We start from the raw sequence: 15,859 nt of genomic DNA, 5'->3' as shown, positions 1-15,859 counted from the left end.
CGCCTCCTTGGAGTGGCACAGAAGGCCTCCTAGGATCTGGCCCACCAGGGGCCAGAGCTCCCTCAAACGACTCTGCACCAAGCTCGTGCCACGCAGGCTTAGCCACAGCTTCCCCAACACGCCGCACTTCCCTCTACGCCTCTCCCTGCCGTGCCGCGGCCTGGAGTGTGCCAACTCACCTTCGCTCACTGACCCCCTACTTATTACTCTTTGCGACCAGGAGGCCCAGGGCCACGTCCTCCACACAGCTTCCCCATCCCCCTCCCCCTTTCTGTGCCCGGGAGTTGCCTCCTGTTCTGTTCCTGTTGTCCGCATGCTCCCCTTTGACAGAGCGGGCAGTGACCTGTACTCTGACTGCCCTTCCTACTCTTCCTCTTCAGACCATGAATCACAACCGTGACCCCAGGCCCCGTGAGTACCAGGCACAGCCTCGGCGCCAGCGTGCTAGATGACCTCCCTCCAGGCCTTCCCTGACCTGGGGCCTTCGATCGCTGGCATGAGGGCGCCGGCATCCCCACACAGACCCTACGTGCACACGGCTCCACCTGAAGCAGAAGCCTAGGCTGCTCCCGCACCGCCCCCCCACCCCCCGGCACCTGGCACCATGCCCGGCACCTGGCAGGTAGGTGCTCAGTAAGCGTTGGATGGAAGAACAACAGGCACAGAGCTCCTTGGGAAAAACGACTGCAGCTGACATTTCATTGTTTCTAAAATACAATGATCTGAAACACAAGGAAATCCAGACTTCCCAACGCAAACAAAACAGCCCTGCACGACAGGTTTTCAATCACCTCAGTCAAAATTCAGGAGACTTGGACAAACTCCTGCCCATTTATGGGTCCCCCCGGCATGCTGCCTGTGCTTTGGGGGGCACTGCGAGGGTCCCCCGGCCTGGGTGGGCGGTCACGTCAGGGCTCCCGGGCACGGACACACACGTGTGTCTGGAACTCTCGTCCACTGAGAGAGCGGGCACTCTGCCACCTCCCAGCCTGGGCCATGTGTCACCCTTCAGGCTTCCTTAGTCTCTCGTCAGCAGGAAATCCAGTTTTCAGTCAGATATTCTGTAAGGCCCATCCAGGTTTCTTTCACATTTAAAAAATGGGCGTAAAATATACATCACGTAAAAGTTACCACTCTCACCACCTGTGGGCGCTGGGTTCAGTGATAGGGACATCCCCACCATCCCCCCAGGACTGAAACTCTGCCCCCGTTCACTCACTCCCCGTGCCCCTCCCCCAGGGCCCACATTCTACGCGCGGGGCCTCATGGGAGTGGGATCACACAGCCTTTGCCCTTTTGCGTCTGTACTGTTTCACTTAGACTGAAAGTCTTTCAAGGCCCATCCTCCAGCCCTGTGGGCGGCACCTGCCCCCTCGCTAGATGGCACTCGGGGGGCAGGGGGACGACGAGGACTGAGCCCAGCGCTCTCTCCACAGGGAAGGACCGACTGCCGGACAATCGTCCCCCAAGTCCCAACGAGAGTAGCCTGAGCACCGTCTCCCAACAGCAGGGGACCCTGGGGAGCAGAGCAGACCTGCCCCTACCCTCGGGCCTGCAGACGGGCAACCCAGTATAAGCCTCAGGGTGAGCCAAGCGCCACGCAGGGCGGGCAGGTCCAGGGGAAACCCATCCCCAGAGGGCCTTCTGATAGCATTCTCCAGGACTGGACAGCATCAGTTTCCAGCGATGCGAGAAGAACTGCTGGATAAGAAGCACAACAAAGAAACCCTCCACCACCTGAAGGAGGATGGCCAAGCCTGGGACGGTTTTCGCTGAAAATGAAAACTGGAAGCATCAACGCAGAATCCAAACTCAAAGACTCTGAGCTATTCTCAGCCCAGGACCGAACCCCCACACAGGGGAGGTTCCCACACACTGAACAGTGGTGGCACGGAGGACGGGCCCAGAACCAGACGCCTCAGGACCCCCTGCCCGCTGTGACAGCGAGGGTCCTCACATGTCCCAGGCATGCGCCGGCGGCCTGAAAGCCTCTGGAGGCCTGTGGGCATCGCCTCGGCTTGGGCAACGAAAGCAAACACAGTTACAAGCTGGGCGCTGTGTCCTTCCCCTGGGTTCTGGTCCCCAGAACCACCACTCGCGCCTGGACCACTTGCCCATTTCCCGGGCCTTCTGGTACGAGGCCTCCAGACTCCTTGAGTTGTCCCTCTTTCAGGCGACATGGTGGCCTGATTCTCTGAAAATAGCCCGTAAGTGACGCAGCTTCGTGAAATCAAGGAGTGCCAGGTGTGTATATATATAGCTGATTCACTTGGTTATAAAGCAGAAACTAACACACCATTGTAAAGCAATTATACTCCAATAAAGACGTTAAAAACAAAACAAAACAAAAAAAACGAGGAGTGCCAGGTGAACCAGCAAGGTATGCCTCAGGAATTCTGTGGCACAAAGGAAACCGAGGGCAGTGAGGTGCTAGACCTCCTTTCACAAAACAGAAAGCCCAGCCGAGAGGGCCACCTGCAGAAGGCCCCCGGGGCGTCATGAGACATGAGGGGATTCCTAGGAAGGCAGCGGGCACATCTGAGCCCGCAGAAGCGCTGCAGGGTATAAAGCACACCTGCTGGAAGGTCCACGCCTAGATGCGTCGTGCAAAAGGTTAACTCGCAGCAGGTCACCTGTGGGCAACATCGTGCTCACAAGGACGCCACGGGGACATGCGTTTGCACTTGGGATACAGCATATGAACCTGCATTGCTCAATTCTCACCAAAGACTTGTGTTCCCGGGCGCTGCCCTGTGGATTTTGAAGGCTAGCCTGAGTCAACAGCACAAGAAGGCACTGGGCGGGCCGGGCTGTAACCTCCAGCTCAGGGTGGGGTGAGGGGGCAGGGGCCTGGATTACAGAAGGGTGTTGATGCGGCGGGTGATTCAGTGGGGCTGCCCCCGGGTCACGTTCCCACTCTGCTGCAGCGGCGCTGGCCTCGCTGTCAGTTTCCCTCAGCAATCCGGGGAGTGGAGGAAAATGACTATAGCAGTTAAGGCACTTAAACTTCGAATGTTTTCTTTAAGGCGCGCTTTTAAAGGGTAGGTTTTTCCCACAGGAAGAAGAGGTGAGGTTCAAGTTGGGACAAATCATATCCTAGGAATCCTGATTCACATTAAGCTAGGACAGAAAGTGGAAAAGTGTTTCAAGAAGAAAAATAGACATATACAAAATGAACAAAGTTTCACCCCTCCTGAACGAGACAGACAAGACTAAACCTAACCTTCCGCGTAAATAACCCTGCAAACCACTTGGTCATTCCCAGGCCATCACGGCGCCCCCGACCATCATCAGGCAGGTTTCGAGAAGTCGCGTCTCGCCGTCAACTCAGAGACCACAGGACATTCCTCTATGACTCTCCTCTTCCCTCCAGGACACTTCCTGAACCAAGAAGGAAACAATGGGCGGGGGTCTGCTTCCCAAGGGAAAAGGCTGTCTGGGAACAGACTGGGTCAGCCCAGGAGGGCGCCTGCCCCTCAGCGAGGTCTGCTCAGGGCTCTGGGCAGGCTGTTCCCAGACTCTCAGAGGGGACCCCACGCTCCCACTTGATCCCAACTCTGAGGCCAGATTCATCAGCTGCACCTGAGGGCACACACACATTAATATGTACACATGCATACATTATACCCGTGCACACACGCGCACACATTATACACATGCGCGTGCACACACACAACACACGCACACATTATACCCGCGCACACGCGCACACACACGGCATGCAAATGACGGGCACCTACCCCCAGTGCCAGCATGCAGCAGGAGCTGGTGTGCAGGAGCTCCTGGGCAGCCCCTCCCTTGCCCTCAGACCACAGGCCCTGCAGGAAGCAGGCACGGGTGCTGCTATGCCTGCTGGGGCCTCTGGGCCCCCAGCCCCCAGCATGCCACACCTTCACCCTCTCCCTCGCCTCGGGTTTGTGGGTCTTACCAGAAGCCCCTCGACACTAACAAAACAGCAGTTTTTATAGGTGCCCCCTGACCTCCTTTATCTGACGCTTTGAGCCTGAACCCTAAGAACATAACATATTTTTACAGGCCCCTCCTAAAGCTGCAGGGCTTGACGAACGGTGGGAATCCAGTGTGTTAACAGACCTGGCCTGTCAGGAAGCGGGAGAGATGACGGTGATGCTGAAGGCACCTGAGGGCAGCCCCGAGGTCAGCGGGAAGCCTCCTGCGAGGGCAGAGCCAAGGCGCCCCGCCCCTCCCCGGGGCTGCCACACAGCTTCGGCCTGGAGAGAAAGCCACGGGCTTTCTGCTCTGACCTGGACCTGGGCTCTCTACCTGCCCTGGATGCTCTGCTGCTGCTGGGGGCTTGTCGCGTGTGTCACACGTGTGGGAACCTCCTGATGAAGGCGCACGAAACCGGCTGCCTGCAGGGGCAGCACCAGGTGCTGCAGGGCAGGAGGGGCGGCAGTCTCACTACGTGACCGCTGAACTTGGTGAAAATGCTGTATATTCAAGAAAGCAGAACTGAAGTTGTTTTGTTTTTTGGGGGTTTTCTTGCGGTACGCGGGCCTCTCCCTGTTGTGGCCTCTCCCGTTGCAGAGCACAGGCTCCAGACGCGCAGGCTCAGCGGCCATGGCTCACGGGCCCAGCCGCTCCGCGGCATGTGGGATCTTCCCGGACCAGGGCACGAACCCGTGTCCCCTGCATCGGCAGGCAGACTCTCAACCACTGTGCCACCAGGGAAGCCCAGAACTGAAGTTTTTAAAGGCACCCTCCCCTGCGAGGGACGACGTAGAACCACGGTGGCTGCACTGGGCCTGCTCCGTTTTCTTCCCGAGCTCACGGGACTGGCAGTCATGGGACTGCTGGCCTGCAGTGTCTCCCACGAGAGGTGGGCGTTCCTCCTATGCTGTGCCGACCAGAGGTCTCGGCCAATAGGACCAGGGAGGGAGGACTGTCCTGGCGTCACACCCACCTCCTCCTCTGCTGTCACAGGGGCCTTCTGTCCTCCACAGCCCAGCAACGCAGCATCGCCTTCTAGCACTGAGGGATAGCACTGCTGCTGGTCCAGAGGCTCCGGCACAAGAGGTGCTCACTTGGAATCAGGGGCCCTCAATGCAGGTCCCAAACTGGCCGGACAAAAGCCTTGCTGTGGACGAGGCCAAGAGTGCTGCGGTGTCCTTGGTGGCGGGGCACACACTTCACGCCAGGGGCCAGCAATCACAAACGGTTTACAGTGTTCCAATTTAAACTGCACTTACGGGCCTCCCTGGTGGCACAGTGGTTAGAATCCGCCTGCCAATGCAGGGGACACGGGTTCGAGCCCTGGTCCGGGAAGCTCCCACATGCCGTGGAGCAACTAAGCCCATGAGCCACCACCACTGAGCCTGCACTCTAGAGCCCGCATGCCACAACTACTGGGCCCACGTGCCACAACTACTGAAGCCTGCACACCTAGAGCCCATGCTCCGCCACAAGAGAAGCCACCACACTGCACCGTGTCAGGAACCAGGAATAGATATTGGTTTGGCAAAAGAACCATCTCATGAGAATGAAGTTACCTGGTTTGTCACCTGTGGAGCTCCCTGGGTGGTGGGTGCCCCAGGTAACAAGGCTGCTCGGCCCAGTTTAGGTTTTCTGACCTGTCGTCAGTGGGGTTGCTCCTGCCCTGGCCCCCCGGAACCGCTGGGAAGAGAAATGACCTGGCCTCCTCCAAGGGCGTGTGCAGAGCCCGGGCGTGTAGCTGAGGCTGGCTCCCCGGTACCTACCCCACCACCACGGTCTGAGCTCACAGACGGACCACGGAAGTTAACTCTAACCTAAATACGGATTTCAGCTGTCATCCTCAACGCCAGGCGATTGAAACCTGGGAAGAGATGGTGGGGTTTCAAAGCAGCCGCCATGAGACGGACTCCTGAAGCACCCACACACGCCCAGCACGGCCGCCGACCTTCGGAAGGAGCCGTTTCGATTCCAGCGACACACTCAATTATGAAAAGAATTATTCCAACCAAATAGAAAATACAGATTCTAACAAAGCCACTACCCTTCAGTATGCCACAAAATTACCAAGTGAATCCCAGACGACTTGAGATGGGCGGCCACGGGCTGGGACGCCCGCCACTGGTTAGAACCACGCAGGGGGGATGTGGCAGGACCTTCCCAGAAGCAGGGGCAGGGAACCTGCTGGCGGGTGAGGCGCACCCTGGCGCCCTCCTGATGGGGCCCAGCACCCAAAGCTGTCAGGATCTCCATGGTATCAGAACCAAGACCACGTGGGGCTCTGTTCCCTCCCGATTAGGGCGTGTGCTTCGCCTCCCGGAGGAGGACTCAGAATTCAGTGTCTCCCCCGTGAAGTGGAGCCAGCAGGGGGCGGATGAGCTCCCCACCTCGGTGCCCGCTGGGGACAACAGAAGCACATGGGAACCAGTCACGATTCCTGGGGCCTGCACACTCCGTGTATCCTCCGAGCACCACCTTGCGGCGACCACTCCCCGCCCCATCCATCCTCCCTCCGGGCCGCTGTGGGGTGGAGGGCACCCCATCTCCCAGCCTGTGACTCCCCTGGTCCTCAACGCAGCGGACTTGAAATGCAGATGGAGGGAGGGGCCAGGCCGAGGGCTGGGGATTTAAGCTGAAACCACCGACTTCCCTCAGCTCTGCTCACCGCGCAGCCCACCTGCTCTATTCGCAGATGGCCGTGAGACCACAAACCAGAAAGGTCTGTAACACAGTGAAACCTACAGCTTCCACTGTCAGGATGCTGAAGCTGAAACACGGGCCAGACACTTGAAGGTTTAAACACCCGACTTCCCCCTGGTGGGCTCCCCCGAGGCAGGTGGGAGGCAGGTGGACCAGCCCTCCCAGCCTCTGCTTCCTCACGTGGGATGGTGACTAACGCTGTCTCCATAGTATTTACGTGTGTCCTCATCTGAGTGGTTGCGCATCTCTAACGGAGACTGGCCACATCCGCTTAAAGGGCAAACACACGCAATTGGAACGAATGGTAATGCATATTAGCTCCGTTTGGGGTGGGCACTGACCCTAGTGTTCCCTAGTTCCCCACAGGCCTTCTGTGTCCTACACGCCAGCAGGTCCAGAGGCCTCATGTGCCCGGGTCGGGGCAGGCCGTCCGGGACCGAGGAAACCAGGAGTCCGGCCTTTGACGAGGCCACGTGGACACGTCTGGCATCTAAGGCGCGTCACTCGTTCTTTCCTTCCACACACACACACACACACACACACACACACACAGTGAGCCTCCCCTGGGCACGGGCCACTAGGTGAGCCCGTCTGAATCTGCCCTTAAAGGGGGCGGGGCAGGGCGGGGACCTGCAGGAACAGTGACGGAACGACGGCGCTGCGGGCGCTGCTCGGAGCCTCCCCGGGGGCAGAGGACACGCACACACTGACCACAAGAGCCTGGCCCGGGGACGGGCTGCGCGTCATCACATCTAAACCGCCACTCACCGCAGAAGCGACGTGCAAGACAGGATCATCCCTCGGACAGAACTAGACGCCCAAGGGCGTCATATCTGATAAAGGACTCTTTAATAAAGAACTCTCACAACTCATTAAGAAGACAAACAACCTGACTGAAATGTCAGCAAAAGACGTGAACACGCACTTCACCTAAGATACACGAATGCCCACTAAGCACACGGAAAGCTGCTGAGAGTCAGTATTCATTAGGGAAACACAAATGCCGTCCGTGAAGGATGTGGAGGCTGGAGGGAACGGTCTTCTCTTACAAAGTAACCCTGGCACTTACCGTGCGGCCAGACGCCCACTCCGAGGTCTCTACTCATGAGAGATGAAACACAGGTCCACACAGAGCCTTGCAGGTAATGTCAGAGCAGCTTTATTTAAAACAGCTCCCAAATGGAAACAATCCACCTGTCCATCAGCTGGTGAATGAATAGAGCAAAGGGGGGTGGGTCCACTCAGTGGGCTAGTAGTCAGTGCAGCAGGACGGATGGCTCAACCACAAAAGCACTGCAGAAACCAGGCCACGGACTTGTGATGCTGTTTACACGAACTTCAGAAAGGGCCAAACTATGTATGACAGAGGCGGGCGGGTGGTGACGGGGGTCAAGGTGGACTGACGTGAGGGGCCACTAGGGAGGCTCCTGGGACAATGAAAATATTCCTGGTCTTAACTGTGGTGTTGGTTCCAACTGCAGACATGTGTCTATCAAGGGGATCAAACTGTCCACGCTGAGTGGGAGAATACTGTTTCAGCTTTAATAATTATTAATATACAAAATCCAGTAATAAACACCACACCTCTGGGTGTGACAGACAACTTTAAGAAGCTCTGACTCAGATCAGAAAACTCTGAATACTATGTTGCCCCTAAGAGTATAATGAAAGTACAACCCTGAGAAATACCCTGGCCGTCTGTCGTCTGTTTGCAGTCTAAGCCCATCTAGGAACAACTCTCATTAAGAAGCATTCCTTTAACCTGTGCAAACAGCCTCTGTCCAGAGTCCTGCTCTGCCCATGACCATGACCTATGCAGTGTTCAGGGTCAGTGACAAGGGTCCCCTTCATCTCCTTTGGGTCCGTCTGTCACGGCCACCTGTGAGGACAATCCTCCCTCTTTCCATCACCATTTCTGGATGTTCATGTGGAACCAACGTACCTGCGACTTTCAAAAGCTACACTTAATGTCTAGCCTACGTATCATATAGTAAAACACATAATACGTATTACCCCGGAATACCTAAAATAGATACAAGTCTCATGTAATACACGAAATACTCAAAACCAAACAATGAAATGTAAGTTGTGTGGAAATTGAGACTCACAGCCTGTAAAGTGTGAAAGTTCCAAGGAGCTGTGCTGGTTCCAGGGTTTTGAGCCACAATACACATGACTTATCACCAAGGAAATGTGGAAATAAGAGCTCCCAAATCTCTACCAATCGTACCAACTTATTTCTCAGTAATCAGAGGTTCTGAATTCTGTACTTGTCACCATAACCACGGGGAGACGATCTAGAAGTTAAATAAGGGTGCCTGACGCTGACCCCATGAGCTTAGCCACACTGCTTTCGTTAAGGCCTCAACCCACGAACCCACATCGCTGCACAGCAAAGGGACAAAATAAATGCTTGGTAAGATGAACTGCCACCGGATGTACCCCATCCTGAGGTCTGGCCACAAAGGTGGTCTCCAAGCCTCTCGCCTCACTGCCACTCTGGAGCCGCCCACCCTGAGAGGTCTCCCCAGCCCGCCCGGGAGGGGGTGCCGCAACCTCTGGGGGCCGGCATCTCACCCCAGCTCTTCTCCTCTCAGCAAAGGCGGGTCACTCCCCCACCTCCAGCACGAGGACTAAGCCGCACGGGGACAGACATGGCGCCCTATCCACCCCCAGTGGCCTGGCACATGTGGGCACCCGAGGAAGGTGAGCAGGGTAAATGAGAGGTGATCAACACACGGATGAAAGAACAAAGGGTGACCCACGTGGGGCACACTCCACCACCCCCAACTCTCCAGAAAAGGTTCTTAACTCATCCGGGCCACTTTCTCAGGCCTCTTTTTTTTTTTTTTTTTTTTTTTTTGCGGTACACGGGCCTCTCACTGCTGTGGCCTCTCCCATTGCGGAGCACAGGCTCCGGACGTGCCGGCCCAGCGGCCATGGCCCACGGGCCCAGCCGCTCCGAGGCATGCGGGATCCTCCCGGACCGGGGCACGAACCCGCGTCCCCTGCATCGGCAGGCGGACTCCCAACCACTGCGCCACCAGGGAAGCCCAGGCCTCTTATTTTTAAAGATGAAAAATAAAACACCGGCGATGCCAAAGGGAAAACATGTTGAAACACAGCAACCTAAACACTAAGAGCGACGAGCCTGCTCCTTTATTAACGTGCCTGACAAGACAGGTACGGCACCTGCTGTGCTGTGAAATGCCCAAGTGCATCTGCCTGCAGAGCGCCCTGACGCCAGGGGGCCTGTTCATAACTGAAGGGGCCGCGTGCTTCTCTAACTGATCTGCACCACGCTGGGCCTTAGCCTGTGCTCTCTGAACAAGAAACATTTTACCACGTTCAGAGAAACTTTCCTGTAACAGCCAAAATAAATAGATTGTTTAAATATTTTACTAGACACATGTGGAATTCTAGAATGAAACATGCTTCTAAATAGTTTGGCCCCTTATCCAGTTGGAAAATTACAGATTTTAAAACCTTCTTAGCAACGGGGAAAATTAAATACCCTGGCCACATTTTTAGGGCCTAAGGCACCCCCAGTGGTAATTTGGAAGGGATGCCAGCATTTTCATATACCAGGCTTAGTAATGCTAACCTGAGTGTTACCTCTGAGAATTTCTGGAAATATCCATCATTCAGCCACCTAAAGTCCACAGTAAACTCAGATTTAAGTCGATAATAACAACAATATGAGGAAAGTAAAACAAAACAAACACACACAGCATTCTTTGGTGTCTTCTTCAGCCAGGCCCTATTCTGAGCGCGGGCATGTCTCCTGCCCAACAACCCGGGCTGGTCTGCGACTGACCTCACTTTACGAACGAGTGAGGGGCAGCGGGGTTCAAGGGCTTACCCAGCTGGTGGCCGCGTCTGGAGGCACCTCGGGGGAGGTGGGCACGCGCTGGGCCAGAGCTTGGGAACGCCACACACGCCCGAACGCCCAGCCACCAGCTGGCTGGGACCTCTGACTCCACGAGAGCATCCGAGGACCTCCCCCCCACCCCACCCCACCCCCGCCAGGGGACACGGGGAAAGCCCATCAGAGGAGGCTGAAGGGAGAGGAGGCCGGGGACAGCCGTCAGCCAGCGTGCGGTGCTCCGTGTGCGTGCCGACACTCACGGGCGTGTAAGGCCCGGGGCCAGGACCCCGTGGAAGCCCAGGCGGCACTTACCGATCTGCAGCAGGATCGGCGTGACCAGCGCCGTCTCCATGGCGTAACAGAACTCCCTGCCAAACATCACAGCCCCGTGCATCACCCACAGGCGCACGGGGATGCGGTCTATGGACCCCTCGCTGACGGTCTCGTCGTGCGTCTCCGCCTCCGCGCTCCCCGGCTTCTGCAGGTCCGGCAGGGGCACCGGCAACTCCTGAACTCGCAGAGATTCCGAGTCGGCATTCTGCGGGGCCATTTTCATTACCACCAAAAATATATATATATATATATATTTACTCTACCTATATAAATAATTCTATCATATATCTTTAAGGATAAATTAAGACGTCTTCTCTTTCTGCTTCAGTGTGTTCCTCCAGCAAGTAATAATACTTATATTCCTCTTTGTACAAACAGGTATCTCGAAACTTCTCACAATCGGATGAGACACGCAGCAGAATAGAACGATTTTTGGTTGGATTCAACATATGGCTTGGGGTTTACTGTGAATTAGAGTTAAAAATCCATAAATGCCATTCAGTTAATACCAGTTTCATCATCATTACTGAAGAAGTGCTGAAGCTCCTTTCCTTGCTACAGAGAGGTGGGCAGGTGACACACAGAGGTAGGCCGCCGTCGCTCCCCATCGAGGGACTGGTTGATCTGCAAGAGAGGAAAAGCCCTGCCCGGTCAGACGGGGCCTCAGGGCCTCCCACCCCGGGATCCGGGCGCCCTGCTCGAGGGGCTGGTCCTCAGCCTCTCGGAGACCATGGGCCTGCGTTCACTGGTCCTTACCCTAGGTCATCTGCGGAGAAAACAAAACCCAGTTTTTAGAAGAACAACATTTTCCTGCATGGAATCAATCGTGGGGGGAGGATAGAGATGGGATAACAAAGGGAGAAAGGGAGACAGAAAGAGAGCTCCTTGGCAGTGACAGCCCGCTGGGTGCGGGGACCCCGCCCAGGGAAGGGGCACATGGGAGGCTCAGAGTCCACCCTGAGGCGCTGGATTCCTTTTGTGGGCCGTCTACAGCCGTGGTCCTTGACCTGTTTGTTATGAAGCCCTTTGCTAATGAAATGAAAGAGTGCCTCTCCGGGAAAAAACATACACGCAACGCGTGCCGAACACTGAACACCACGTTGAGGGGCCTGCGGACCCCCACCCGCACAGGACATTCCACGGGGCCCTGGAACCCGTCCCTCAATCCTGTTTCCACCATCCCGGTACCTATGACCCAGCTTTGTGACGCTGTCTCTACCTGGATGAACACACCACTACCAAGTGTGGATTGCCGAGAACCTAACTAGAAACGTCCCCTTAGAAAGGTTTTAGGAAAGCAACCGTCTGCCCTGTGCAAGGCCAGAGCACGGATGCAGTAACACCCTTGCTCTTCTGCACACGGCCTTCCGACACGGCTTCCGTTCAACCCGAGGTGAAATCACAGAAAATGTGATGTTACGTTAAGGTAGGTCAGTAGCTGAGGGCTTACTGAAAATTTTCAACCATCGTTTTAAATAAAAATACTTCTGGTTAATATTCACTTAACCCAAGATGATCTTAACTCCTTCTCCCCTTCTCCCCAGAAAGGACCAGAAATCAAGGGGTGGCCTTCGCCGAGTGCCCTCCTCAGGGAGCCCTGGAAGTGATGGCGGGTTCCCAGCCCGACTGCTGGCACCGCTGAGCTGCTACCCTGGGGCTCCGGAACCCCAGCTTCACTACTCCACCACGCTGGGGTCTCCTCATGCTCTCTTTCCTTCAGCCCAAACTTCCCAGGGAATCACAGGTCCAAGTGATCCTACCTACAAATTTGCTTCTTAGGCCTCAAGTTTAATGACAACTCCAAACTGCAGCCTTCACACCTGAGATTTCTATCACGTTTATAAATGTCCTCTCTACTGTATAATCAGTATCTGGATTAAAACCAGCATTTCCGGGCTTCCCCGGTGGCGCAGTGGTTAAGAATCCACCTGCCGATGCAGGGGACACGGGTTCGAGCCCTGGCCCGGGAAGATCCCACGTGCCGCGGAGCAACTAAGCCCGTGCACCACAACCACTGAGCCTGCGCTCTAGAGCCCGTGAGGCACAACTACTGAGCCCATGTGCCACAACTACTTAAGCCCGTGTGCCTAGAGCCCGTGCTCTGCAACAAGAGAAGCCACAACAATGAGAAGCCCACGCACCGCAATGAAGAGTAGCCCCCGCTCACCGCAACTAGAGAAAAGCCAGTGTGCAGCAACAAAGACCTAAAACAGCCAAAAATAAATAAATAAATGCATGAATGAATGAATGAATTTATTTGAGGGGAAAAAAATTATTTCCAAACTGGCACCCTGCTACAATCTTTTTACAAAACATTACCGTGAAACTCTCTCACATATACAATGTAAACAAATCAGTATGAAAACAAAACACCCAGCATGAACACCTTCCAACACCCTACGGTTCTTATCCCACCCCTGCCCTTCGAGTGATTCCCATCCTGAGACAAAAATCTCGAGACCTTCCCTTGAGTCAACGTGTCACTCTTACACCAGAACAGGGTCAGTGATTTTAAATGCCTTTTTCCACTAGGTAAGGGGTCATTTTCATGTGAAGACAGAACATCCAGACGTGTCTTGAACACTGACTGACCAGCCGAACGACTGTGACTGGTTTTCTCAGAAATGCTAAGGACTCAATTATAATCATCAAACCCTTCAGTTCTGTCCCATCACCCCTTGTACCACTGTGTATCTATCCTGAGACTCAGGCCCGAAATACAGCAAACTCCGCTAGGAGTCGTTTCAGCAACGGCTAAAAAGTAGGCAATAAAGCTGTGTAACGGCGCACTCGAATTATTTTAAGGCCGTGGGTCTCACCCGGGGCCAACCGGCACCCTTGGGGACCCCGCCCTGGATGATGCCTGGAGATGTTTTTGGTCGTCACGACTAGGGGGAGGGGTTGCTACTGAGGCTCAGAGTGGAGGTCAGGGATGGGCTCAGCGCCCTGCAGCAGCCAGGATGCCTCCACAGCATCCTGCAGAGCATGGTTGTTCCCTAAGGTTATTATTAGACAGGAAAAAGGCTCTCCTAAAAACGCTGAAACCTTATCACACTCTGAATCAATCAGCTAGCCCAGAAGCTGCAAACTCAACTTCACTTTGAGTTGAAGTGAACTCACTTCCCTTTGTTTTCCTAAAACAGCCTCTGCTCAAAGCAGAACAGGAAGCGCAGGTGAGCTCAAGGCACTGGCTCCCCGAGGAGGGGTGGCGTCTAGGGTCAGGTTTATAAGCAGGAAGAGGTGCAACCTGTTCCCTCCCCGTCGATCACCTAGGCCACAGGTGGTGGCATTTCCTGGTATTTATTTGCAAAGAGAAGGTGGGTAAGAGCCAGCGAGGGGCTGCAGAGGAAGCACAGCCAGCTGCCTGGCCTCCATCATGTTCAGGCTCTGGGTTCCAACCCCAGGCCTACGGCTGCACGTGCTGAAGGGCCTGCGGAATCGGCTAAAGATGGCTAAGCAAGAGGTCTTGAACTTACTGGGAAAGCCAAGGAGGTAGAGACCGAACCCTTGGGGAGCAAAGGGCCCTGCGTCCTTAGGAAAGCCGCACGCCAACAGACCACCAGGTCAGTGCAAGCGTGTCCCCTCTACAATGCAAAGCAAGTCACCACACCCGAGTCCCTCCTGTTTGGGGTTCCCACTAAATTTCTAAGAATGGTCCAACAGTGGCCTCTGGAAAGAACGTGAGGGAGAGGGAGGGAGCCCCTGGCTGGACGCCTCCACTCGCAGGACTTCTCCAGGGTAGGGTGACCGTCTCCCTCACAGCCAGGGGCGGGCACAGCTGCTTAACCTGTCAGCGGAGTCTGCTTCACACTCGGTGTCCTGCTGGCCAGTCTGGTGGCCCAGGGACTGTGCACTTCCAGACATACCCATGGGTCCCACTTTAACCCCGGCCACGAGCACCGTCTTCTCAAAAGGGGAGCCTGCCCAGGGCTGGGGCAGGGCTGTGACCTGTTGGGGGGCTCGTCCAGCATCCAGATCCTGCCCTGACGCTGTTTCTGGCGGGGGAGGGGGGCAGAGGGAAGAACTCAGCCTGCAGGGCAGGAGGGCCCTCCACCCTCGCTGTGTCCCATTTTCCCAATGGCCGTGAGGTTGTCTCGACATGATTTATTTACAAGTCCACTCCCAGCACTTGGAGATTTCTCCCTTATCATCTCACACTGACTCCGTCTGCACTGGGTCTATATGTCTCGGTTCATCCCCGGTTCTCTCCGTCCCGCGAGCCCGTCTGCCCGCACCCAGCAAGGCACTATGCAAGGACAGAGCCGCCAGCAGGTCCTGAGGTCTGGGGAGCCACTTCCCTCTGTAGCTTCTCTTCCCAGAGCTCTCCTTTTCACTCCTGCCTTTTTATTTGCAAGAGCTTCATGAGTGTGTGACCTTTAAGAGCTTGACTAGCTCGGGGGGCGGAGGGGGGCTGTTGGTATTTTCAGTGAGATCCCACTGATTTTATAAACTAGCCGAGGGAGAACTGCCATCCTTAGGGCAGTCTCTCCACGTATCTAAGTCCACCCCAGTGCCTTTCAGGAGGATGTCAAAAGATTCCTTCTACAGTTTTGCACATTTCTTGTTAAGTTTCTTCCTAATTATTTTATCTTTTTTGTGGCCACTGTAGACGGGATTCTCTCTTCCTTTGTATTTTCCAACTGGTTGGTTTGCATACGTGAAGGGGAGGAGTGCTTGTTCATTTCCTCAGGTATAATTTATACTCGGTGAAAAGGTACCATTCAATCAGTTTTGACTAGTTTATGTGGAGACACAGAACATTTCCAATGCCCTGGAAAGTCCATGTGAGTCCCTTCCCATCAAGTGAATGCTAGCGATTTTTATACTTTAATTTGATAACCTAGTTCTTTAACTAAGTGAAAATGGAGGAAAGGGAGACTATAACCAAATTAACAGCAAATCTAACCATTACCAACATGCATCTAGTCCCCCGCTTACCTGAATGGAGAATTGGACTCGCCCCCCACCCCCACCCCCGGCCCAGTCTGAACTAAGCACAGCACCTGCTCG

General features: G+C 55.1%; 1 protein-coding gene across 4 annotated transcripts in view; it reads right to left on the bottom strand.

The window, feature by feature from the left end:
* Nucleotides 1-15,859, bottom strand: part of SLC45A4 (solute carrier family 45 member 4) — a 79,107-nt gene that overhangs the window by 27,508 nt on the left and 35,740 nt on the right. For all 4 annotated transcript variants that reach the window (XM_067712782.1, XM_067712779.1, XM_067712780.1 and 1 more), the window contains exon 2: nucleotides 10,829-11,473. In XM_067712782.1, coding sequence (XP_067568883.1) covers nucleotides 10,829-11,072 — 244 coding nt within the window. In that variant the 5' untranslated portion in view covers nucleotides 11,073-11,473. The remainder of the gene's footprint in view (nucleotides 1-10,828; nucleotides 11,474-15,859) is intronic.

Source organism: Pseudorca crassidens, chromosome 17, assembly GCF_039906515.1.
Source record: "Pseudorca crassidens isolate mPseCra1 chromosome 17, mPseCra1.hap1, whole genome shotgun sequence".
Taxonomy (NCBI): Eukaryota; Metazoa; Chordata; class Mammalia; order Artiodactyla; family Delphinidae; genus Pseudorca; species Pseudorca crassidens.
This window is presented reverse-complemented; position numbering and strand designations above follow the sequence as displayed.